General features: G+C 48.7%; 1 protein-coding gene across 12 annotated transcripts in view; it reads right to left on the bottom strand.

Moving 5' to 3' along the window:
* ZNF618 (zinc finger protein 618) overlaps positions 1-26,703 on the bottom strand; it is a 95,396-nt gene that overhangs the window by 16,025 nt on the left and 52,668 nt on the right. For 9 of the 12 annotated variants that reach the window (XM_027666953.1, XM_027666957.1, XM_027666956.1 and 6 more), the window contains 4 exons: positions 26,147-26,236; positions 18,308-18,496; positions 14,847-14,930; positions 13,720-13,776 (listed from right to left, as the gene is read on the bottom strand). In XM_027666953.1, coding sequence (XP_027522754.1) covers positions 13,720-13,776; positions 14,847-14,930; positions 18,308-18,496; positions 26,147-26,236 — 420 coding nt within the window. The remainder of the gene's footprint in view (positions 1-13,719; positions 13,777-14,846; positions 14,931-18,307; positions 18,497-26,146; positions 26,237-26,703) is intronic. The other 3 variants (XM_027666954.1, XM_027666965.1, XM_027666955.1) reach the window with 2 other exon arrangements.

Here is a 26,703-nt window from a genome sequence, read left to right as displayed (position 1 = left end):
GCTGTACAGCAGCGGGGCCGGACCTTGGGGACACCTCGGGCACGTCACTGCTGCCGGGGCTGGGGCCGGGTGTGCTTCCTCCTGCTTCACTGCACTGCCAGGGGAAGGCCCGGGATGGCAGAGGGACAGCACTGACACTGGAGGGAAGCACCTGCCTGGGTATGTGGGGGGATTCCTGTGGATCTGCACACAGATCTGGGAGGCTGCACACTGCCACTCCCTCAGGCTGCTTTTAGCACATCCCTGTTCTTTCTAAGCCTGGGAGCAAAGCTTGGTGAGTTCATTTTACATCCAGTTCTGTCAAATTCCAGTCTCTGCTGCCTTTCCTGAGTAAGACAAGGAGCACTGGGTTGTGAACAATCCTGTAGCTCCGAAGCTGGGGCGTGCAGCAGTGCCACGGGGGAACTCAGCTGGGTTTGTGGCTGGCAACAAGTGCAGTGAGACAGGGCCCGCTGAGTCCACAGGGCTGGGCAGCAGCAGGTCACTGGGGGAAGCAGACGTGGGGGGCAGGAAGCACAGAAATCAGGGCTGTGCTGGAAGACTGAGAGCAGAGCAGGAGAGCCATGTGCCAGAGGAATATGGATGAGCTGGAGTCAGGAAAGAGCTGGGTGCAGAGCTCCCTTGAGAGCTGAAAGATACGTTTAGCTCTGTTCTGGCCAGTGTGTTGAAAGTGCATTTTTTCCACTGAATTAACCGAATTGCAAATGTTTGCAGTAGCCTGTTTAAACAGTATTAGTTGCGTGCATTATTTGATAGATGTGATCTCAAACTACAGTGCTGAGATATGGTAACATTACAGTTTGCCTCTATCCCTGCAGCTACACCAGCACTGCCACCTCTTACACTGTGGCATTTTGGTTTGGAGCAGCAGAATGGCATATAAACAACTTTGGATACAAATGCCTGGCACAGACACAGAGCAAGGTCTGTTGCTACAATATTTCAGAAATCTAGAACTAAGTTCAAAGGGAAAAACATATTTATTCTGCATTAATGAATAAGCAAAAGCACCAGCATCCAGGGAGGAAGACCCAAAACCCAGGAGAGCACAAGCCTGCCTTGGCTGTACTCTGCAAGAAGTCTGAAGTCTGTGTCAGGTAGTAAACTCCAGAATTTACCTGATGATTGTGGGAATCTGTGAGGAAAAACACCCAAGAGACCACGAACAGTCTGTACTTACATGCTGTGAGGTTAAACGTTTCCCAAAGAACCTACAGCCTCTTAAACAACAGAGCCAGCTCCATCTGGAGTTGTGCTCAATGCTTTAACTCACTGTGTTTGCTTGTGATGCTACTCCTGGGTTTTGCTGTAGCAAGGAAGTTTGGAAGTACAGTACTTAAGTATCTGTGTTTGTGAAAAAAAGGGAAGACTTGGACAGCTAAGTGGCACTTGGGGATTTCAGGCCTTGGGAATTAACAGGGACTGGCTGTTTCTGCTGAAATGATCAGCAGTGAAATAGTTGTGGTAAAATGTCATAAGAGGTAATCTAATTATTTAGACTTATTTTGTAATCATCAGAGAGAAAAAGACCCCAGGCAGATGCAAACCATTCCTCTTCCATACCTATTTCAGTGTCAGATGACCTCTGTTACAGATCCACCTCTTTGCTGCTCACAGAGCCCAGTTTGCTCAGATGGAAATGTCTCAAACTTGACTCCCCTTCAAGTGTCAAAATTAACATTTCATTAATGTAATGAAAGCAGTCACACTTCCAAGGGCCTGCTGCCTGCTGCTGACAGGTCAGAAGGGCTGTGGTACTGCAGCCAGGGCAGTTCAGTGACCCCCTCTCTCTGCTCCACTGCCCTGCTGGAGCCCCTGTCCCTACACCAAGCAGGGAGAACAGACCCTGCTGTACCTCTGAGGTGCTTCAGGAATGCTGACAGGTGGACATGTCACCCTACATTTCCCTGGACACTGCCAGCTCTCTGTGTGCCCCCTGAACATCAGCAGGGATGTGCTGCCCGTAGTGACCTGGGACACACAAAGCTGTGATGAGGGAGCCCACTCCTCACTGCTGCACTCTCAAGGCCCCTCTCTGCTCCCACACAAACTCCACAGCTGACCTGGGAGCAGGTTTCCAGTAGCCACCAGAACAGCTCCTCCTCAGCTCAGTCACAGGGCGCCTCACTGGGAAGCAAATCCCTTACACCCAGCCAGGATTCTCCAACCAGCACATTTTCCACATTCATTTTACTCTCTTCTTTCACTCACATTTCCTTCTCAGCTGATTGTCTCACTGAGCTGCTTTACCTTCCTCCTGTTGTATTCTCAGCTATTTTATCACCATAAACCTGTGCTGTCTTTCCATCTCTCCCCTTGACTGACTCCCCTGCACCCCAGACCAGTCTTTCTTGGGTTCTCCCATCTCTATCCATCATGTCATGAACCACCAAGATCTCCACAGTTCATCTCAAGCTCCTCCCTGTGTGCTCAGTGCACTCATAACTCTGACAGGCCTCTCATTTGTGACTCTTCTCAGAAAAATTGTGTTGATTTTCATTCCATTTTCAAAAGCTGCCCCTTCTGTTCTACTCTAGAAATGTCCAATTTTGGAAAGAAAATTACCATCTACTTAAAAAAACTGATTTCACATTCTGAAAATGCCAAAACATTTTCTAAATACTTCTGAGACAAAGAGTCACACAAGTCTACAGTTTGGCATAAATGAAAATGAGTTAAAACTAAGGATAAAATTCAAATTCACCCGACAATTCCAAAGTCTTTCCCAGGAACAAAGGAAGGGATGCTTGGGAGGATGTGCAGAATCCCTGTGGGAACGAATGAATGAACTCACTTTACTTTCCAGAGCTTCCTCAACCCTCATACTTCTGAGATTTCAGCTTCTCAGCCCCTCAGGCTCCACAGCACAGAGCTGGGAGCAGTCAGGCTGCTTGGAAGTAGGGTGGAATGTGTCAGTCTAGAAGAGGAAGAGGAATCTGGAAGGTGGAGACAAGGAAGAGGCAACTGGTATCCAAAACTAGGGAAAAGTTACCACTGGAAAAAACCTGTTCACCTGGGCTGGTAACACAGTGACTAAAACCCCCTCCCTCTGAGTTAAAGGTAAACTTAAAGGTAAAATAGAAAAGTTGTCAGAACTACTCTGCATACCCTGTGAGCCACACTTGTGCCTGTTCTCCTTTCAGGAGCACAGTTCGCCCCCCCAGCACTGCAGGACCCTCCCTTCCCCAAAAGAATTTCAGCTTCCCTCTCTCTTGCCCAGGCTGAGGTTTCCACATCCAGAGGGATCTGTTCTCCTCCAGGTGGGCTGAGCTCAGCAAGGTGCTCACAGGTCTTCCCACGAGTGCTTCAACCAGAAACCTCTCCTGTTCTTCTCAGCTTTGCTGGTAGAGGTACAAGGAAAGCTGAGGCCCCTCTGTGGTGCCCACACAGACCCCCAGAACATCTGTGCTCCCCCCAGCCCCAACAGTTTTGGGTGGCCAAGGCAGGCTTATGGATGAGCAAAGCAGAGGCAGCTCATGACATGGCTCAGAGTCTTCCAGCCTGCAGCAGGACTACCCAGCCAGCCTGTCTCACATTGCTGAAACCTTCTCCCTCACCTTCCCAAGCCCCTCTGTGCCTCAGTAACCAATTCCTCTTGCTGTTGCACATCTGAGGGGGTGGGAGCTGTGGCAGGAGCAGCAGTACATCCTTTTGATGAGAAAACCCAGCCCTTTGCTCCACGTGCTCAGCCAGGCTCTCAGCTCTCCCTTGGGCCCACGGGCCTTTGAGCAGTGCCAGGTGCTGTGACCCTTCCAGCCCTGTTCCCTCGGGCTGGGGAGGAGGGAGCTCTGCTTTCTCCAAGCTTCCTCTGTCTGCAGACGCTGAACAGCTGCTGGTGCCAGCTGGGCTCCTGCTCTGTCCTTGGCTGGCTCGGGCTGAGGGTTGGGACTCCAGTTCCCACCACAGTCCCCCTGAGCCCTCCTGGGCTGGTGCAGGACAGTGGCTACAGCATCCCTAAACCCCACCATTCCCAGCAGGGCTGCTGCACTCACACAACCTTCCTTCACACTTGGATCTCAAGGGAGTAGGGGACAAATTCACCAGCCTGCAGGAGAAGCTTTCCCTTCCTCTCCTTGTTTCCACAGCTCACCCCAAGCAACCACTGCTGGGTGAGAGGTGACAGGCAGAGAGCTCATGGAGCTGCCTCCAGAGCACTCCCCCTCACAGTCCAAAATGTCCAAAAAGGAAGAGAAATCATGAACATCTGGCCCCCCTGAGGGTGCCCCATTGGCCCTGCTGTTGCTCTGGCTCCGTGTTGTTGCTGCATGTTCAGAAGCCTTCTGCAAACCCTGCAGCTTAACTTTGGCAGCAAAATCTGTACGAAATGGCAAATGTTGCAAGGCCAGGCCTTCCATGTGGCATAGGGTACAACACTGAGTATAGCACAACACCTCTGCTGCTCCCCCACTATCTCCACCCACCATCTTCTCCCATCTCCTTCCTCCTCCAGTCCCTCCTTCCTTGCTGCCTGTCCCTTGCACCCAGCCCATGGCACAGACCCAGCAGGTTTTTCTCGAGCTGTGCTGTCACTGTGTCCCCTGTCCTTGTGCTCTCTGTTCCTGTGCTGTCCCTGTGCTCCCTGCTCCTTCCCTGCCTGGTTGTCTCTCAAGCACTGCTCCTCTCTCCAGGAGCTTGAGGACTGCACCGTGCTGAGCCTGGGCCCTGACTGAACAGCTCCTATAGAACCACAGAATCACAGAAAATCCTGAGCTGGAAGGGACCCACAAGGATCATTGAGTCCAACTCCTGGCCCAGCACAGGACAACCCAACAGTCCCTTCATGTGCCTGAGAGCATTGTCCAAACATGTTGTCTGCCTCTGCGGCAAAATATTTGAAAATCTGAGAGGAGGAAATCACTCTGAACATGCCCTGTCTGAGCAGAAAGAACATGGCAGCTTCAGGCAGCTGATTTCAGAGAAGTCTGACTCTTATTCCTGACTTTTCCCACAAGGCAGAAGGATTGTGCAGTGGACAGCAAAGAAAATCTGCTGTGAGCAAGCAGTGCCCTTGGAACTGCAACCTCCCATCCCAGGGCACCTGGAACAGCCCCTGGCAAGCTGCCTGAACTCCAGCACTGCAGCAGCCCCAAGTAATGGCATCTGGTCTCCCATCAAGCACTACAGAGATTCCTCCCCCAAAAGTGGCATTTGGCTGGGTGTTGGCTGTTGAGCACAAAGGTTCTCCCCCAGAGCATCCTTCCCAAAAAACCACCTCCTCTGCAAGGCAGGTCCCTCTCTGCTCTGACAAGACATGCCACCATGTCACCCTTACTGGCTGCTCAGGTCCTCTCTGAAAACACCTCCACAGAAATCTAAAGCACCAGCAGCTGCTGAAACCTCTTCAGTCTCCTGAGCCACACAGAACTGATGCTCACATTTGGTTGCACAATTTAAAACCTCTTTCCCCAGGGCTGTTATTAGACACTTTTATTAGTGCTTTACGTACACGCAGCGAGCGAGGCCCCAGAGCAAGGCAGCAGCTGTGTGAGCCAAGACAGAGGGAAACTAGCATTGTGCTTAGGTTAAATAAATCACTCTAATTCCCATGTTAACTCTCATTGCCACATCTAAGCCAGGGAAAATAGCAGAGCCTGGTCTGAGGCCAGGAGAGAACACAAGTTGAGGCCTTTAACAGAAAGTTTGATGAAAAAGTGCCCTGAGGTGCTTGGAGTGACACCCAGTGACACCCAGCAGCAGCTCAGGGAGAGCCCCAGGCAGCTCTTTCCTCAACAGAAAAGACCCACATTTCAACACTTGTGTCCACAACTTGATGAAAAACAAATGCAGAAAGACTGTGAGAGAAAATTCTCAGCGTTCCCACCCAACGTTTGCACAGGCTTTAGCTCTGCTAACACTGTAACTGCATCTTCCCAGCCCTTCAACACAAACCCATGAAACAAGACGGTAGAACCAGTTGCAGGCTCCTAAAAATGACATCACACCCAAAAATCAGTGGAAATTTCTTGAAAGCTGAACTTCTGTCACTTCCAGCCAGCTCAGTAAGAGGTGTTTGGTAACAGGGTGCTCTGAAGCTCTAAAAAGGGGAGTCCCAAATGCACCACCCTCATCAAACCTGTTGGCACCAACTGGTTTTCTCTTCCCACATGAACCCTCCTGTTCTGAATAAAGCTCTCCATTCTCTCTCAGGTTTGTCAGTGGAAGAAGAACACACATCCTCTCTCACTGTGACCATGCTCAGGGTGCAGCACTCAGGACTGGCCTGGATTACCAGGTTGGTGCAAACGGTATCACCCCTAAAATCCCGACACAAATCAAGCAGGAACTAAACACAATGGAAGGCAAAGGAAGAAGCTCCACCTGCTGAAAACATCAAGAACACAGGGCAGAATCTCCAGCAGAGACCACCTATGCCTGCCCATGCCAGACCTGCTCTCCTTCCCCTCCTGCCTGATCCCCACTGGGTTCCTGTTCCTCATCTGTGCTCCCAGGCCAACGGGAATTGGCTCTGCCCAGGTGTTTATTGAGCTGAGCCATGATGACTAGTTTTTCTGTGTGTAAATGTAACTTAAATATGGGCTCATTTTCAAATCTTGTTCTCAGAACATGTATTATTGGCATATTTCACAAAAAAACCCTGATGGCTGTAAAGAAGTGGTCTAACGGCCCCATACTGCACAGAAACACCCTGAAGGATTTCTGCTGCATTTAAACTCAAACCAGATCCACAGAGCATTTTGTTCTTTGACACCTGGACTCATAATAAAAAAAACATTTCTTGATGAAAAATGCCAAGAGGGCACGGCAGCAGGGCTGTGGGGGGTCAGTCCTTTGTGCCTCACAGACACTCATCACACTTACTTTGTAAAAGTGGGAAAGTATTTGAAATCAGGGGACTTGTGGTTTCTGCAAAAAAGAAAAAGATTTAAATATTGAGAACTGGCAGAGACCTCACTGCAAGCTGCACAGCTCTATCTGCTCCCTGATCCTTATCCACACTCTGCACTTCCAGAGTTAACTGGGGTAGGATGGGTGGCTCCATTTATCACAAAATCCAACATGTCCAGTTGGGAATTTTCTCTCCCCGTCTTGCTGAGTTTTTCATGGCCAGGACTCTGCATCTTTCCTTCCCACTTTCAAACGTCCAGAGATTTTAACATACACACTATGCTACAGTAATGGAAACGGTCATGTGGGGTGGCTCACAGAGTAAAAGCCAAGGGGGCAAGAAACCCTTTACAAATGCTTTCTTCGGGGCTCCAGATGCAAATTTCCAGATTCACTGTGTGACTTCCTCAAACTGAAGCTTGCAAGGAATACCAGGGTGTTTCAGCCCCTCTGGATGCCAAAGCAGAGAGTTCCTAAGCAGTGCAGTTACTTCAGGCTGAGAATGCACATTTCCATGCACAGAGAGGCAAGCTGCCTCTCTGTAAGGTGTGACTGAAAGGAATGGAAACCTGGATTCTCAATGAGCTCTTGGGCAACCAGGGGCTGTTTACATCCATTCCACAGTGCCCTGGAACAGGACCAGTGGTTCTCAGCACCTCAGACCAGTTTCCTACAGTTCTCAAGTGAGGTCCTTTAGTGTCAGACCCCTGCAGAAAGGAAGGAATCATTACTGTATTTAACATTATTCAGTCATTGCTTCAGAGCATTTACAGAACGGTCCCAGGTCTGAAGCTGTGAACTGACACATCCATGAGCTCTCGGGGCTCTCTGACAGCCTCGGCCTTGTTTGCTTGGAAGGAGAACTGGCCTCATTAACCACACGGGTCAAACACAGTGAGCCTTCATGCTACATAACCCCTTGTGCTGAGGACATGAGCTGCTGAACAGGGCTCCAGCTGGCAGGGCCAGCCAGTGAGGAATGAAGGTATTGATGATGCTTGGTAAAGACAAGAGCAGACAGTGCTGCGGAAGGGGATGCATGGAAGGTACCACCTGGATATGGAACACTGCTGATCACTTCACACAGTGCTGTCACCAGCACTGCACCGAGTGCCACTACAGCTGGAGAGGTCTGTACCTGGGCAAGATCTTGACTGAAACAAGTTCCTAATCTGGTCCTGCTGAGCACAGGGCACAGGGCAGGCTCCTCTAGGCACCGTTCTCGCTGTTTGTGCTCTTGGTGTCTGCTCTGGGAAGTGCTGTCCTCACTCAGTGACCACATGGATTCTCTGCACTGCACTGACCCCTGGCCCCAGGCACTAAAGGGCTCTTTCAGCAGCCCAGCTGCACAAAAGCATTTGAGGGGCAAACCACAGCCCTTTACTGTCCCCCCAGAAGTGAACCTGATCTGGAGCAGGCACACAGCCCACACCACTGGCATTCACCACTTAAAACACCACAAGGAATTCTGAACATCATCTCTGGCTGCTCTCCAGCCAGAAGTGCTAATGCAGTCTCCTTGTTATGCTTGGCTTCCTAGACACAGGAAAACCACTGTCAGTCTGAAAAAGGAGTTCAGGCACTTGATACAATGCTATTGTATTGTGTGTGAGGAAACTCTGCTGGGATTTTTCTGGTCTTTATATTTATTATGGAACATTTTTTTATTTCATGCACAGTCATGTCCCTGCCATAGCACAGTCACTTCCACTAAAGCCACCTATCCAGGGAACAGTCACAAAGTTTGAATGATTAATGATAAATCACCTTGTACTGGGGATTTGCTAATCTTTCACTCCATAGATTCTCCAGGCAAAATTGATAGTTCATATTTTTCTGCCCATACTTTGTTCTCTCAGTGACTCTTTTGGCCACATCCTGCCCAGTCCCAGCCCAGTCCAGGATCTATGCTTGTAGACTGCAATCCAGCTGCTCTGCCTGGCTGTCCCAGTTCTGCTGACTGCTCATTGCCTCAGTGCTTTCATATGCATTGGCTCATGTCTTTCCTGGTGTCCAGGGCTCTTGAGCAATTGGCAGGATATCACCCGCAGAGACTGGCTGCTGAGTGGTTATTTTAACCCACATATCTTTCTTCCTGTCTACAAGCTGCCTGCTCAACATGACAAGTCTGGAACAGCTCAAATGAATGTGGCACCAAAAATAAACAGTTCATTCCTGGGAACCTCATTCCACACAAATGCCCAGCGGACACAATGACTTACTTATGCAACTGAGCAAAGTGACACTTTCTTGACTGAAGCCTCTCCCTGGGTTACTCTCATTCTCACTCAGATGGTGACCTTTGTTCTGGGCACAGTCCTTTCAGGCTGCTTTGAAAATTCAGCTCTGTGTATTTGCACAATTGTGTTCCCCCTTCCCCTGTCATCAGCATTCCCTGTGCCCTGCACAACTGTGGGAGCTCACAGAACAACTCCCTCCCATTTCCTTACTCCTCAAACTTGGTCTTTGGACCTCCCAACTCCATGGAAGTCACAAACCAGCTACTAGATGAGAAGGAGATTTACCAGGAGATGAACCACTGTAACGTGAGTGTGCTCAGGCCCAGCTGACAGACCCTGTCAGGCAGCTGGGTGTGCCCCAGAGGCAGAGAAACAGGCTGTGCTAACATCACACTGTGATCAAGAATCAAGAATTATTAAGGCCAAACCCCAAAGTTGCACTTACCCACCAAAAATCCTAACCTAAAAGTCATGTTCTCCAGCAGAAATCCCACTGGATGGGCTGTGTGATCACTGGAGTGCAGGGAAGAAGCAGAAGGGGATGTATGGCCACAGCAGGGAAGGAGGAAGATCTCAGTGTTTGTAACACTCCTAAGCCAACTCCTCCCACATGGGCCCTATGACCACCTTCACTGCCAGTGCAAAACAGCTTTTTTGTACAGGAATTTGGCAGGAACCACTGCTGAGTGTCTCAGTCTGGCCAGGCAGCCAGGGGCACTGGGGGACCTGGCACTGCAGGGCAAGAGCAGGACCTGAACTCGTGGTGCTGCACCAGGAGCTGTGGAGGGGACTCAGGTCTGCTCCCAGCATCCCCAAACTGAGCTTCAGGAGATTTAATCATGAGTTTAACACTGATTCACACTCTGTCTTTTTGCTGCTTCCCATAAAACTAAAGGTTAGTTCTGCTCAGCTGCTAAGTAAGAAAGAACTACTTACATCCTGCCTAACACAGACTAAACATACTGGTTTTATGTGGCAAGTGGTGAATGAGACATTTCTAATTATCCTTTTGCTTGAAATAGTTCAATGCTGCAACGGATGGGAATCGGGAATATGTTGTAATGACAGACCAACAAGTTTGTCATTTCTGAAAATCCAACTGAATGCATGTTTAAAATTTAGTTCAATGTCCTTTAAACCCTGAGAACTGGCAATTCTCAGGCTTCTCCAAGAATTTCTACTCTAAATCAAAAGGAGGAAATCAATTTTTTTTTGGTCTCAATCTCACCTCACCTTAGCACAAACCGATTCAAAAGAAGAAGATACTTCCCTTGACCCTCTCTCCAGTCTGGAATAAACAGTGCTGGAAAGCAAAGTTTCCCTGTGCAAATAGGAATGAGAAGTGTTGACATTTTAAAAACTGTAAATGTTAAAATTTGTTGCACTGGAAGTTCTGACAGTAACAGTTCCCTAATGCAGCAGATGAAATTGAGACATATTTATACAGTTTAAATCAACCTCGAAAGTTCAAAATATTTCCCAATTCCCTACATAATTTTAACTGTTCTCTTTCACATTCATAACATCGAGCAAGTTTAGACTTCAACAAACCCTGACAATTTCAATTAGATTTTTCCTTTGATGGCTGTATTTTAAGGTGTAGAAACTAAAGAGCTTTTTTTCTCCCTTTTGTTTTTATTTTTCCTTTTGAATTCTCACAATTTTCTTAATCCCTCTTGGCTTTTATTTGACAGTGGAGTCATCCATAGTGTACAAAACAACAGATCAAGATGGATTAGGCTGTAAACACTAAAGGCAGAGATGGTCATTTCCCCTGAGGTTTCCTGAAGCCAGACAGAAGATGAGACAACAGGGAGATCCCAAAGCCTGGGAGCTGTGTGGTTCCAGAGTGCACCAGTGCAGGGCCCAGCAGGGATCTTCACTATGGAACACAACACTCAGCTTTGCCCCTTTCCAGGGTGTTCCCTTCCCAAGCTCAGGCTGATCATCACTGGCTTTTGCAGGAGAGCATTACACAGGTTGGCCTTGAAATATTGTTTGGCCTCTTGAGGATTTAGCCCAGAAAACCCCAGCATGTGTCAAGACTCAGTAAAATGACCCCCACCAGGGAGAGTTACCTTGAAAGCAGTTTTATGGCACCTCACTGAATAACAACTTCTACATCCCAGTGGGATAATTCCATGTTTCAGGATCAGGTCATGGCACTGTTTTCTGGACCTTAGTTCAGCAGTGGGTAAACAGAAGCTTCATGTGACTTGGGACCTTTGCGCCTGTGCTCTCGAGGTGGCACAAGGGAGTAACTAGAACATTTTAGCAGGATACTATTTTTAAAGCACTGTGAAACTTCCAGGTTTCATCAAAAAGAAGTTTAAGGGGCTGTGGAGATTCTTTTCCATGAATACAAAGGATGCTCCCCAATCACATCATGGACGACAGCTGAAGAGTCCTTCTCCATCCACTCCATGGCTCCATCCCACCCTGCTGGGAGACAAACCTGCTACTGGAGGAGACTCAAACCAGCCACAAAGCAGAGTTTGCCATGCAAACACAACTGCTGTTTTATGGGCAGTACGGTGCCAGAGCACTCAGATAAGGATATCAGGTACTTGCATTCACTGTGACAAGGACTAGGGTTGTGCACAGGGGAGAGACATCTGAAATCCAACGTTTTCCATTCTAGTTGTCTTATTCTCCCCCAGGACTCCCAACAGCACTGCATCCAAGTCTGTTTTAGGTGGTTTTAGATGCTCACCTTCCTGCTCTGCTCATCTTCCCTCCTCACAACAGACATGAAGGGGTCTGTGGCCCTGCAATTGGGATGATGACACGGGGAAAGAGCAGAATGTCCCCAGCTGGGTGGCCTAAAAACCTCCTGCTGCTCCCTTTGACATCTCTTTACCTGAGCCTGCAACGGACGACTCGCATCCACAGAGAGCGAGTGCAATGATGCATTTAAGAAGGCCAACTCACACAGCTTGGGCTGCTCAGCTGGGACCTACATCTACCTCCCAAACCCGGTGACTCCTTACAGCAGCAGCAGTGTGGTGACAAGCAGCAGATGGGAGTGGGAGGACAGAAGAGTCCATCCTTCTGTCATTCCCCACCACGTTATCCCCAGCTGCTTCTCTGCCTGGGTGAGATCTGCTGGATGGGGCTCAAGGGAGGACAGGCCAATAGTGCCAGAATTACCCCAGAGTTTCACATCCCACACGTGACACTGAGCCATGTGGTGTTTGTGCCCCCACTGAAACACAGCCATGGAAAGAAGGAAAATGGGGAGGCAAAGACACACCAGCTCTTCCAAAAGGCAGTTACTGAGAGCCCTGCCTGGACACCTGAGCACACAGATGCCTGAGAGCTTTCCAGGGCCTCTCTGATCACCAGTGACACTCTCAGTGACTGGTCATGCTCAACCAGGCTGCTGTCAATGAAACCATTGAGACTGACTCCTGACAATGTGAAGGAATAAAAGAGGAGAAATGGCTTGGAGCAAGAGCTGGAAAAGAGCACTGAATGGGACACACAGCAAGCAGCACAAAAATGGAGTCAAAGAGAAAACAGGGTTGGGGAAGAAAAGGGGATGCAGGATAAAGGAAGGGGAAAAGGGAAGAAGTTTATGCATCCCCATGCCTGGCTTGGAGGACTGTGTCAGCTGCTTAATGCAGAAAGGAACTGCTTTAACTAGAGCCCAACTCCTCTCAAACCAGTCCTGAGCAGCTCACTCGAGTTCCTCAGGTTTCCTGGCTCAAACAAAAGATAAGGTGAGCACCTTGTAACTCCCCTGCAGCATGCCAGGCCCTAGACTGAGCCACTAAAATAAACTGACACTGCACGTGGTGCAAACAGAAACACTCCTTACAATGAAAGAACACCAGCAAATCCCATGAAACTCTACTGTTTGTAAGAATTTCTGGCTTCGTTTGGGTTTTTACTGTGAGCTTTTACTCCTGTGCTTTAAATGTTGCAGCTTGGATAAAAACAGATTGAGAAGGGTGAGTGTGATGTGAGCTGGTACAAGGAGATGCCAGAGAGAGTCTGGGAGATGCATCACAGCAACAGTGGGTCAGTATTTAATAGTTCAGACAGAACTCAAGTTTTGGACTAAATACAGCCACTCCTCGTGTGTGCTTCTTGTCAGTGATTCCTGGACCCCCTCCCATGCTACATGCTCATCTCCTCTCCTCCCAAATTTAAAAAGAGGTTTGCAGCCAGAAGGTTTTACAATGCAGCTTTCTTGGCTCTAGGGATGAGCTGTTTGATAGGAAGGAAGATGTTTCTGCCCTTGCCCTGTAGGCTGTACAGGGCTTCACAGGAATAAAAAAGTTAAAATTTACAGGAATAAAAAAGGTAAAATCTCAGACTGCTGCTTTCAAAGGGCCCCAGAGGAGTCAGGGACCCAAATGGTATATTGGCATTTTAAGATGTGCACTTCAAGGCACTTCAAACCACTCCTAGTACCCACAGAAGACAAGACACGAGGAGCAGAGCTGTTGAGAGCCCAGGAGCACGTTCAGGGCAGCAAACCAGGCTGCTGGCTCTGGCAGTCAGAGAACTACAGTGCTCTGAGCCGTGTCTGACAGCCAGGCTGGGCTGCCTGACAACATCCCCTGCAGTTCCCCAGGTGGAACAGGACTAATGGGTACAAGGGCCTGAAACACAGAGACGAGCTCACCTGATGGGTTCTGCTTACACCTCTTTTCTTTAGGTTTTTCTGTCCCCGAATGACCAGCTGTAATTGTGGTGAATGCTTGGATTAGTACAGGATTGTTCCCCAAAACATAACACACAGTATTTCAGTAACAAACAACATTTTTTCCCCGTTCACCATCACCCACTCTGCTACCACAAGGGTGTTTTCCACCACCATGTCTCTCCTTTTCATCATGCTCCAGAAAGTCTCTTATTTGCTTCAGAGGCAGATACAGTTCCCCCAACAGACCTGTAACCAGCTCCATTCCAGCCAGAGGCAGTGAAAATACCACATTTTGGTACTCTGGGATGGGGAATGGAGGGAGACCGGGCTTTTCTGTCAGCACCTTATTTATCTCTGCACCAAGATGCCAAAATTACATTTCATCTGGTTTGTCACGCTCCAATTAGGGAGCACGAGAGAATTGCAGTGGCCCACTGGAAGGCAGGGCAATACACAGGAAGGATAAAAGTCTTGTAGAGAAAACTCTGTCAACAGTGTACCTAAACAAAATTGTCTAGGCCAGTGGCCATGTTCAGTTACTACCACTTGGACTTAAAATGAAAAGAAACTCCAGAAGTGGAGTAAATTTTCATTCCTTCTAGTAGATGTATTTTGGTCCCACATCTGGTACACTGTGATCTCCATGCAGTGAACCCACAAACAGCTGGATGCTGGTTACAGTGACATGTAAATAAACTGCCACACTCAGCACCATTGTAACATGCACTGAGCATCACTGAGTGCTCAGCTCAGCTTCTCTTGCTTGTTGCTGGCTTTGTTTCACCAGGACTGCACTGACACACGGACACAGCATCAGCAGTGCTGCATCTCCATCCATCCATCCTTCCTCCACATCTTTGCTCCCCACTGAAAAATCTATGCTAAAGTAGCCGGTCCTTGGGAGCAGGATTCCCATATCACCTTTTTTACAGGCTTGAAATGCCAGGAGCCTGGGGAGGAGGGAGAAAAGGGCACTACCCCAGGAGGGCTGGCTGCCTGCGAGCTTAACCAAAGTGCCCCAAATACATCAACAATTACTGACCACAGCTGATTCCTGCTTGGAAAGGAACATGGTAGCAAGAGCAGGAGAGGGTGAACTCACTTACCACTGGAGTTCTGGCAATTGCTGTTTGTTTCTTCAAAGTTGTTTTGCGCTTTGCCTTCCACTCTTCTGCTGAAAGCACTTTCTGCTGTGTGGAGAACAAAGCAGGAATGGTGACTGGTCAACACTGGATGCAGAACCATGCAGACAGAAGGCAAGACGACATGCTCCTGTGCCACATAATCACATACCCCGAATACAGCAGAAAGGCCAAATACCTCGTTTTGGAGGCAAATGGAACAGATTCAGTGAAGGCATAACAGGTATTTTTCTTGAATGCCTTCTGGCTGAGATGGCCTGGATTGACTCTTAGGGAGCCCATGAACACCAGTTCTGACTGAACCAGAAAGGTCATGGCTTCCTCCCCTGCAAAAAAACCCAACCCTGATCTTACTCTTCCTTAAGGCAATGAGCAGCCCCTAAAGCCTCTGGCACAGGTGACCAGGTCTGCACACTAATGAGGACCTCACCACAACACCAAAGTGTCACCTACAGAGGCACGATGCCAGCTCTCCCTGTGCTTCCCAGTCACCTGCATTCCCTTCCTAAACACCCTCCTGAAACACTCCAGGGGAGGCCTGGAGGGCTGTCTCAGAGCCTGCCACCATGTCTGGAAAAGCTATGGAACATCCTCTGACCCTTTGTGCTTCCCAACAGTGCCCTGACTCCTGCACTCTCCCCAGGGCCCAGCAGGCAGGTCCTGCTCCCGAGTGTGGTGCCAGTCCCTGCTCCTGGCAGGGCACCTGCTCCACACACTGCAGCCACAGTGCAGGGCAGCTGCCCAGGACTGTGCTGGGAGGCCTCTTCCCGTGGGCAGATGTGTTTTCTGACCCTGGCAGTGCCCACAGTGTCCTGACACATCACTGCACAGCACAGCTCAGTGATCCCATCCTGCTCAAGCTGGTGTCCCTCAGCACAAGTTCAACACTACAAACAGTGTGAGGTCTTGCCTCACTTCTCAGGGTTTGCAGTATCTGGGCAAATGGATTTACTGTAGTGACTCAAAGGACAAACTAAAAATAAAAAAAAATGTTAACTGGTCTAACTACTGTGTGTGGTCTGTGCTGGACTGACCCTTCCCTGTCACCCAATGACATATGGACTCTGCTGGGCTCTCAGCCTGCAGACTGTGCTTCATTCAGAGTGATGGGGACTGTTGAACACTGGTATCAGACCTTGATTTCAGTCTGGATTTCTGCAGACCATGGAGTGGTCACAACAGCTGCCAGGACTTCCCCAGAGACCCCAGCTCCTGCAGGCTCCTCGTGCTGCAGTGTGGCTCACACACAGGGGCTGTAGGGCTGGTGAGGTTACCAAAAACCTGAACTGCAAGAAGGTCCCAGCCCACGGATTTTGGCCCAGCCAATCGCCAGTGGACCCTTCCAAGTCCTGAGCAGGATTCTCAAACTCTCAATCTACTACATTCCTGACTCCTTCTAAAATTCAGGAGAACAGAAAAACCTGGTAATCAAATAATTTAAAACAGAAACACACAAAACATGACTGCAAAGGAAATGGAGACATTATCTATGCACCCTACTTGAGAGATAAATACTAGAAATGAGAGGCCTTAAAATCAGATGGCACAGTGGAAAAAGAGACCATGACAAAATGGTTTGGGTCAACCCACCCCCTCAAGAGACCCAGGTTCAAATCCTGGCTTATGTCACAATTGGAAGTGAGTTGGAGGTCTCCAAAAATGCTTGGAAAAAATTTGCATGGTGGTTTTGCCCTCATTCCCTGGCCTTTTTTTTACCCCCTAAGTCTGGCAATAAAAAACTGCTTGGTCTTACTGGTCTTACTGTGTCCTTCCCACACAGGAGAGGGCAGCTCCCACCTACTCTCTCTCTCTCCTTGTGTCTGAACCTTCTGTGTGCAAAGCAAAATGATCTGTACAGACCAAGTCAGTGCCACTCTACCAAGGGTCTGTGCAAGCCCTGGCAGAGGAGTGGTACCTCCCTATCTCTGGAGTTATCCAGGCCCATGTGGAATGTGGAATGTTTCTAACCACAGCACTCAGAAGCCACCCCTTCTGGAGATTCTTCCTGGTGGGTGTTACACACAATGCCTTTGTATCAGGAATTCCAGGAGCCCTCAGACTGCATTTGTACAAGACACAGCCATGAAAGACCCCATGGAAATGACAGATGGGGTGGGACCCCAGACTAGGATTAGTTTGTGAAGATCCATCTACCATCAGTGATTCCTTCCCCCGGAAAGGAAGAGAACAGCTCTGAGTTTATTCCCAGTGTTCTGACCCACTTTTCATTAGAGCAGTGGGGGAAAAAGAGTGCTCTTACAAAAAACATCTCCCGGTTTCTGCTCAGATGACTGGCCTCTGGTCCAAGAAGACTCCCTGTTTTTCCACTTTTGTGAGACATGAAACTGGAAAAAGTTGTTGCAAGTTTAAGTAAATAATGAAAAAGGTTTGTCAGCTTTAACTCCTGACTTGGTTAGGATGGATGGACCTCAAATTAGTAAAAACATCATATCCATGTCTAAGAGGTGCAGTAACAATATGGAATCCCAGGATTCACAAGCTGAAAAAGACAGGTCTCTCAGCAAGCCCCGGCAGCTGTGGATGTGTGTGGTATCTAACAACCCCCCCTTGTTCACCATTGCATCCTCTCCCAGCACAGCCACCCCTGTACTCGGCATCTGCCCTTGCCAGACATTTCAGGGGCATCTAAACACCAACTGATTGACCAGCCCTTCTGCTGCATGCAGCTGGAATACATATCCATCAATCCCACAGACTTAGGAGAGTGCTTCCTAGCTGCCTGCACGTCACATTATGCCTCACATCCTATTTATTAACTGTTATTTTTCAGTTGCTTCTTTTAATACTTTGCTTTCTTTTAATACTTTTTTTTTTTAAGGTTCAATCTTGTTTGGAAGGAGGATACAGACAATGGGAGGATCAATCCCAACCTGAGCTTTCTGATGCTTCTGTAACGGTTCTGTGACATTGACTTTTCTGCCGGAGCTCAGTTTATCTCTTGGAGTTTCCTGGGGAGTGGAGCACTGGGAAAACACCTGTACTCCATTTCACTTCCAAAGGCATGGACATAGCCCTGGAAACATCACCTTGAGGGAAACAAACACTAAATGCCAAACAATGCTGAAAACCAAACAAAAATCCCCATTCCTGACAAGCCATCACACCAATCCTTGTCAGGAAGCTCTCCTCAGTTTGTGACACCAGGATTTGAAACAAGGTCCTTTAAAACCTTGTGATTACCACAATGCTTAACAGAACCAACTTCTCACTGGGAAGAGGTTATAAAGATCTACTGCTGAGGTAAATTTTTATTTATAATGTGCCAAAGGATCTAATCCATTCAAGGGCTTCTGGGAGTAGTTTTTCTGGGACAGTCATGGATGGAGCAGACTGAGTCCAGTGAGGGTCAAAAGCCAACCCAGGGTAGGACTGGACACTAAGCAGTTAAGAAAGGCAACTGGTACCTGTGATGGCCTTGCTTCCTGGGGATCCGGAATTTGGAGTGCGGAACATCTGGGACTGGGAGGCGGGCGGGACCCCGGAGGGGGTGCGGTGCAGGAGGCCGGAACAGCGGTTTAGGGACGCCGGAGACTTTTTGCTGGACTGGCTCGTCTGGGTCTTCACTGCCACGAAGAGTGGAGATCGAGAGAACTCTGGATATGAACATCAGAACTAGTGCCTGCACAGCCAGTGAGCTCTCAGAGCTGGGCCTGCCGGAGCTGCTGCGCGACAGCCACGCTCAGCCATCCCTGCATGGGCACTGCAGCCACCACGGATCCACGGAACAGCTCTGATCCCAGGGAACAGCACTGATCCCAGGGAACAGCTCTGATCCCAGGGAACAGCTCTGATCCCAGGGAACAGCTCTGATCCCAGGGAACAGCTCTGATCCCAGGGAACAGCTCTGATCCCAGGGAACGGCACCGATCCCAGGGGACAGCACCGATCCCAGGGAACAGCACTGATCCCAGGGAACGGCACCGATCCCAGGGAACAGCTCTGATCCCACGGAACAGCTCTGATCCCACGGAACAGCACCAATCCCAGGGAACAGCACCGATCCCAGGGAATGGCACCGATCCCATGGAACAGCACTGCTTTCCCCACTCACCCCAGGGTGATTACTGAAGCTTGTTAACTCCCTTCCACACCTTTACCTGCCATGTGACCAACCCATTCCTCCTCCAGCAGGAATCACCCCATCCATCCAGGAGCACCATTGGATTGCCACAGCCTGGCTGGGTGAACCTGCAGCTCTGCCTCCATTTCTAGGTATTGGATTTTGAGAGCAGGTTTCTAAAGTGACACTCAGGGCTCTGAGCAGAGAGAAGTTTACATCTTTGTTCCTTGAGCCTTGCATAAATCCTAACGATCTCCAGCTACATTCCTTGCCTCTTCAACTAAGTACAAAGGAAAAGGGGCTGTTGGGAATGAAATGGAATTAGGAGGCAGAGTGAGTAAAGGCTTTTTGGTCCCCATCTCCAGATCAGTACTGGTGACACGTGGAGAAATTCTCAGTATTACTGGGATATGTTCTTTGAATGCATCTCCATTTTGGTCTCTGCAAGGATCACCAGGAATTTTCAATGCCAAAAGTCATGTGAAAAAACCTTCAGGAGAACAGCCCTTTGCCTGGGCCACATGGATTAAAAAACCAATTACAAAAATGGAGAAATTATCTAAGAAACACCTTCATTCCTCAGTGGCTTCTTCTGTGGAAATTTGGATACGGCTCCTGGAGCCCAAGTCTCACTCCAACCATCTGTCATGAAGAATCACTAAGAAACAAGGTTTTAACCCACAGTTTTTTAACCCACAGCCCAATCTCCCTAATTGCACTCAGTAATTTCTACAGAGTGACACTGTAGGATGCCTAAAGGCAGATGGACCACACCAGCACCTGCCCATCCTACAGACTGTAACTGAGGAATACTTATCCACATGGAGCAGATGTCATGGAATGCCATGGCAGCACAACAGCCTGACTCTGAAACAGGGGAGGAGAAAAGTTCCTCAGAGTGAGACTGGATGCTCACTTCAAAAGTCCAAGGAGACATTACAGACCTCAAATGTGACCCCTCTCAGCAGCACTGGGGAGTGGGATGTGTACATCCAGAGGGGCTTGTAACTCCAGGTATTTTGTTTCACTTGCTCTGACACACAGACCTAGGCTGACATTTCTGTTGTTCTGCAGGAGATCCTGCACTGGGTTTTCTCATAGTTTAGGTCAGGATACTTCTCCTCTGCTTGCTCTCTGGCCAGCTGAATAGGCAGGAGGCTTGTTTTGCTCCCTATACTTCTTTTCAATTTCCATGGATAATCCTCCTCCAGTTGCTGCCAGCAAAAATGTAGTCAGATATGAAAATTTCCTCCTTATGTGTCATCTGGTTTCCAATGAGGACCATTCCCACCAATTGCTGCTTTATTCTCCATCCATACCAAGGGAAACAGCACTCAGCCAACTCTTCAGTATCAGAAACAAAGAGCACCATTGTACATCCTCTGCAGCCCAGACACTGCTCTCTGAGACCTGAAGAGAAAAGTCTCAATGCTGTGATGACCTCCAAAATTTCTTCTTTTTCTTCCCAGCTTAAACAAATAGTATGTCTTCAAACTGAGACCCCAGAGAGAAGGCTTCTCCATCTGACACCAGGCAGAGAGAGTTTGAGCCAGCAATGCAAGGCAGACAAAGGAATATTAGTTCTAGCAGTCTGGAGGATGATAATAGTTCACTGGGAAAAAAATGCTCATCAGATGACAAATTCCCTCTGAAAACTGAGCAACACAGGTAGAGACCATCATGCAGCTCCTCTGCTCTGCTCTTGAAAAGTCATCTGCCTCAGGCTCACAAAAAGGCCAAGATATTTCTAAAAATAAAAATACTGAGTTGCTGAATGGCCACAAAAACCTCCTGCCTCAAAATCTGCAGCTACACAGCAAGACTGGAGAGAACATTGTGGGCAGACAATCCCATAACTGCTGCTCTGGAACTTTTTAAACTTTCTTGGAAAGCAGCTGAGACATGTCCCAGTGGAAGGTGGAGAAGGGAGAGCAGGAGAAGAATGATGTAGAGAGTGATTCTCACTGCATGATCTCCAGTCACTGAGGGCTCTGTGCTGCAGCTCTGAGAGTGGCACACGATGTGCTCAAGGATCCACATGATCCAGGTGATGCTGAAAAGCTGGGGGACTCCACCTTGGCAGCAGGAAGAAGCTTGTTCACTGCTGTGCTCGGTCAGGGTGGCTGCAGAGGAGCTCCCAGGGTGATGCTGGGGCTGAAATGACAGAGGTTCTCTTTGGGTGTGAACTGGGGCAGCTTCCAAGGGCATTGGGGACACAATGGGAGCTCTTGGCTCCTCCAGGAGCCAGTGCTGGGCCCTGCCCTGCACGAGGGTGGGGAACTCACTGGAGAACAGTCAGGGCAGAAGACAGGAGGATAAATGAAGAACAAGAGCAGCAGAGCTTACAATGGAAACACAAGTCAGTCCTTTGGCTTAACTGGGAGATTAGGGACCTGAGAGCAGGCTGTGCAAGGGTCTGCAAAGGCCAGAAATTTGGTAACTTAGTCCTCCTTCACCAAGCAGACAAAGTTATAAATAGGACCTGGTGTCTGAAAGCTACAGTTGGATATTTTCAGGCTCAATTTAGTGAGGGTAATAATGCATCACAATAATTAACTTAAGAGATTGCTATATTTTCTGTCACTCAACAGCAAGATTAGATTTCTCTCTAAAACTTATCTATGAGCAGCTAAATCAAGGCAATCCTACAGAATGTGTTTCTCTGGGCAGTCCAGAGATCACAGTGGTCCCTGCTGGCTTTCCTGGTTCTGGGAAGGCCTTCGAGCCCTGTGAATGGCAAGCTGTGGCAGCAAGGAGAAAATGTGGCACACATAAATCCACTCACTGCCACAATGCACCACCACATCAGAGATCAGATTATCTCAGTAACATCACTTTTTCCAGGCAAAAATTCTGGCTAATAATTTGTGTATGGCATTTGTTCAGAAAGATCTTGCCAGGATGGGTAAGAAGCCATTTGGATGGTTCAGATGAAATTATACCATCACCTGTGGAGAAAAAACTCTCTCTACTGAATATGATGGAAAGTGATTCCTTAACAATGGCCTGAAATTCAATGCTCTGAGCAGACACCTCTGCTATGGCAAACAAGTCTTTCCACAGGAAATCCCCTCTGCTCTAACCTTATCAAATTTTAATGTGTGCCTTTATACACACAAACAAGTGGAGCCTGTTGCCAAGGCACTGTGGGATTAGAGAGTGGGAAAAACTCATAATGTCCCTCACTGAGGGAAGACTATCCATGGAATCTGGAGCTGGTTTTTTCTTGGTTAGACAGGAGCTGTGTGGAAACCACATGTGCTACCAAAAAGGATCCCTTTCTCTAAGGGAAAACCCATGAGGGCAGCTGCCCTCCTGAAACACTGCATTCAAGCACTTTTGATACACAAATGATATCCAGTGTCCTTCACAAAAAGGAAAGGAATTGAGCAGAGAAGCTGGATGAACTTCCTTGAGCACCTCAGGTGTCAGGGTGGGTATAGGTCTGTCTGTCCCCTACAGAGCCAAGAATGATCCCAGGGCTGGCAGGGAAGGGTCTTCAACAGCCAGGGCCCATCCCACAGACCCTGAGAGAGGTGAGCAAGGACCAGAGATGACAGACAGCTTCAACCACAGGACCAGATCTTCAGGAAGTTCATGGCAATGACATAGGTCTGTGGTAAGGCTGGGAAGTCAATCCACAGGTCAGCAGCAGGATCAGCTCTAGTGAGGTTACCCAGGGCCAGACACACACCAGTGATCCTCAGGGAGGTCCAGAATGATGGGACAGGGTTGACATCAAGCTGGGAAGTCAATCTGTGCGTTGGGATCCACAGCCAGGCATGGGCATGTCTACAACAGAGCTGGAGACCAACATCCTACAGTGCAGCCCAGGCAGGGCCTGATGGCTCAGAGCTGGAACAGGGAGTGTGACACTGGGGACAGGCCCCCTGTGAGGCTGCTTAGGGCCTTCAGGACCTACTAATGCTCTCAGGGCCCTAACATCACTTTAGATTTTCATCCTGGAAGCAAAAGACATGGAGAGCTGTGGAGAGTTTAGTGCTCTCAACACATGCTTCAGTGACCTGGGAGTCTGTTGCCTTATCTGCAGGTACCAGAGAAGGATGTGGTGAGTGCACATTCCTAAGCCTGGACTTGGGAAATCCCACTAAAAGCTAAATCCCACTCCTGGTAGATTTACAGCCAGTCCACATCCCCAACGCTCCAAGTTTTCTCTGCACTGCAAGCACATCACAGAATCCCAGAATGGTTTGGGTTGGAAAAGACCTTCAATTCAACTCATTCCACTCCCCTGCCATGGGCAGGGACACCTTCCACCAGCCCAGGTTGCTCCAAGCCCCGTCCAACCTGGCCTTGGACACTTCCAGGGATGGGGCAGCCACAGCTTCTCTGGGCAACCTGTGCCAGGGCCTCCCCACCCTCACAGGGAAGGATTTCTTCTCAATATCCAATCTAAACCTACTCAGTGGCAGTTTGAAGCCATTCCTCCTTGTTCTGTCACTCCAGACCCTTGGCAAATAGTCCCTCTCCATCTTTCCAAGCAATCCCAACAGCCCAGCCACCTGCAAACGTGGTTCAATCAGTCCCACCTTACAAAGTAGCCAGAGCCTGAGGGAGGACAGACAAATCTCTGAACCCTCCCCATGCTCCTCCATTCAGAGACATTTCTAAAACTGGGACAGTGGTTGTGCCTACAATCCACTTTTGTACTGGAAACAGTCCCTGACACCCTTCTTCGAAAGAGTGAATATGTTGACAGAAACAGAGAAATGTGTATTTTTAAAGAGTCATAGCCCAGTTCTAGGCTTATGAAAAAGCCACTGCTCCACACTCAAAAAAGTGAACTTTGGAGACATTTGGCATTAATAATTCCAGGGAACCCCACAGCAGAGTTCTTCTCCAGACAGCAGCACTGACCAAAAATTATCCTGCAAGGTTCCTATTGACCCTGCAGGATTTCAGTCCTTGTTTTAGCCCACTTTCAATGACTTTTTATCCATTATCACAGAAAACCAGAAGGACAGGCTCTGGAAGGGAAGCTTGCACTCAAGCTTCAGAAAGCTGGTTTGGGAATGCTAAAGGGGTTTCCTTACCCATTCCTGCTATGACTTATTTTTCAGCATTTGCCTTATGCCCAGAAGAACAAGACTAGGGTAAAGACACAGTCTCAGCTTTACTTCTGACTGCAAGGGTCCAAAAAAGCCAGTTGTGCTTTTCAAAAGCCAGCTGCTTCCCAAGACCTTGGATTTTGGGAAGAGCAGAGTCTCAGCAGTTGAAAGGTGGGGGAATGTACTGGCCAGTCTGCTTTGGGAGCTCACTGTGCCCTCTCCTGTGGGAGATTGTATGAGATTGCAAATCATAAATGTTACTGGCCATGGGAACTAGGAGAGGAAAAAACATGGTTAAAAAAAAAAGGAAAAAGAAAAGTTTATGGGGAAGGGGTTAAACCTTGTGAAAATATTATCTTGATCTGATCTTAAGTGTCCTCAGAGTTGGAGATATTTGAAAGCACTGGAAACTCATCTGCACATCTCTGGCTGCTGATTTAGTCTGCAGTTAGAGGCAGCTTCTTTTCTTTCACAGTAGAAACCAGGGTGCAGGAATGGTTTCAATCCCAGTGTTCCAAAGAACACTCCTCCTCCTCCTCCTCCTCCTCCAAAACTGGCCCCAGCAGCCACAAAGTAGGGATTGGGCCAGGCCCCTGAGCTGCCCATGGGAGGGGCAGGGCCTGTGGAGGCCTTTGCAGGGCCCACCTCAGGGAAACACCTCCCAGAGAACAAGTGCTGTGGGTTTCTTTTCTGCTGGAGCTCCTGGACCGGAACCAACAGCTCAGCTATTGCTTCAGATGGTTGGGAGGGTGGAAAGATATCCATGGCAATAAATCCCCTTGAAATGGGAGGTACTGGGAAGGCAAGAACCTGCTACAGCTGAGCAGAGCTCCAGTGCCCAGTCCTCACAGCTCACTGCTCCTGAGCTCTCTGTGGGGGCACCAGTGACCCCAGAGCCTGGTGCCCAAGGGCACAGCTGTGGCAGGGACTGACCCACTGCTGGTCACCCACGGCTCTGCTGAGCACTGAGAACACCTGAACGAAGAGGGGCAGCCGGGGGGGCAGGGAAGCTCAGGAATAACTGTTATGTGTGCAATCACATTACTGGGGTAGTTCCTTCAGAGGATGGCAGACAACGAGATCAACTTTGCTATGCTGCTGGTAGAGGCATTTTGTGCCCTGCACCTTCTGCCCTGATCCTGCTCTATCTCCAAGCTTCAGAGAACCTGCATGGGAGCTGTCAAGAGCCACCAAACCTTGGCTCACCTTAAAAGTGACAGTCTGGTGGACTGTGTTCTCATAAACCCAAAGATGACTTACTAGGATCCCTTAAAATCCCGATTGAAGGTCAATTTGGGGAGGGAGGCGCGCGCGCCCCCCCTGCTGGCGGCAGCTGGAGGCACCCCTGAGGGAGGAGCTGAGCCCATCCCTCCTCTCCACATCCCAAACGCCGGAGCAGCACACACCCGGGCAAGGAACAGCTCACAGCAAAGCCCAGGGCAATGCCGGGAAAGGAGCAGGAAGTTCAGGTGTAAAGAACTTCTCTGCATACTTTTAGAGCATTCAAAGCCAGCAGGTAGCAAGAATTTCTCTAAACTAGTTTACTCAAATTTTGCACTGAATTACAGAATTGTTCATTAAAACCTCCCCTTTGTCTGGGGAAGGCACGCTCCATAGTGCAGGCTGCAGTAAGAACTGCCTTTTCTGGAGCTCTCTGAAATAAATAGTTTCTTGCCTGTGATTTAGTAGCAGGCTGACAAGGTCATGTACATGATTTTGAAACCCAGTTTTAACTCATTGTCTGAAATAACCTCCTAGAAGCTCGTAAGAAAGATGCTTCTTCCCTAACATGTACATTCAGTTATTATTTAGGAGAGCCTACAAATTCTGTGCATCACTGCAGTTACACAACAAACTAAACCTTCAAACCCCCAGGGAACATGTGTAGAATTGCATGGACTGGGGTACAAGTTGGTGACTGACTTAACAGCGTCCCTGTGAGAGGAGATCCCAGCTCAGCTTTACAGTCCCTGGGCAGCACATGATCCATGTCCTGCCCACTGCAATCCCATAGCTCCAGTGGAAGGATCCACAAGAATGATCTCTCTCCTGCCACCCTCATGTTCAGCACAACCCTGTAAATCAGAGCCTGCAGTGGAACAGCAGATACTCACTGATGGGAGCATGCAGGGCCACGTGCTCCTGGTAGGGAGTGTAGTACTTGTACTGCTTCCCACAGAACTCACAGGTGTAATTGCCAGTTTCTGTGAAATGACACAAATACGAAGATCAGGAAGGGGTGCAGCTCTCTTACATAACCCCCAGTTCTTGTCTTTTTACATATAAACTGGTGACACAAACTTGAGCACATTCCTCATCCATGTGGAACTCACCTCCCCTGTAATCCACACATCCTTCCCCAAGAAAGGAAACAGCTCAAGGCAGTGACCAGAGGGATGGACTGTGCATAAAAAACCCTGTAGAACTGAACAAGCTGCAGGAGATTACCCCAAAATTACAGCAAGTAAGTGCAAAACAAAGGAGAGAATCCATTTCTAAAGTCTGTATTACAGATGGCACAGTTTTGTCCTCTGGCTACAGAAAGTCTGTGATGTGTGGACAACGGGAAGAGTCAAACTAGGAAACAAGTAGTCAAACTTCAGTATTAGAGAACTTTTATATTGGGATTGTAGAGTTCTCTTGCAGGAGATGGGGTTTTTCAGAAGCAACA

The sequence above is a fragment of the Corapipo altera genome, unplaced genomic scaffold (genome assembly GCF_003945725.1).
Source record: "Corapipo altera isolate COAL_440 unplaced genomic scaffold, ASM394572v1 93, whole genome shotgun sequence".
Taxonomy (NCBI): Eukaryota; Metazoa; Chordata; class Aves; order Passeriformes; family Pipridae; genus Corapipo; species Corapipo altera.
Note: the sequence above shows the minus strand (reverse complement) of the source record. Positions and strands in the feature narration are given on the sequence as shown.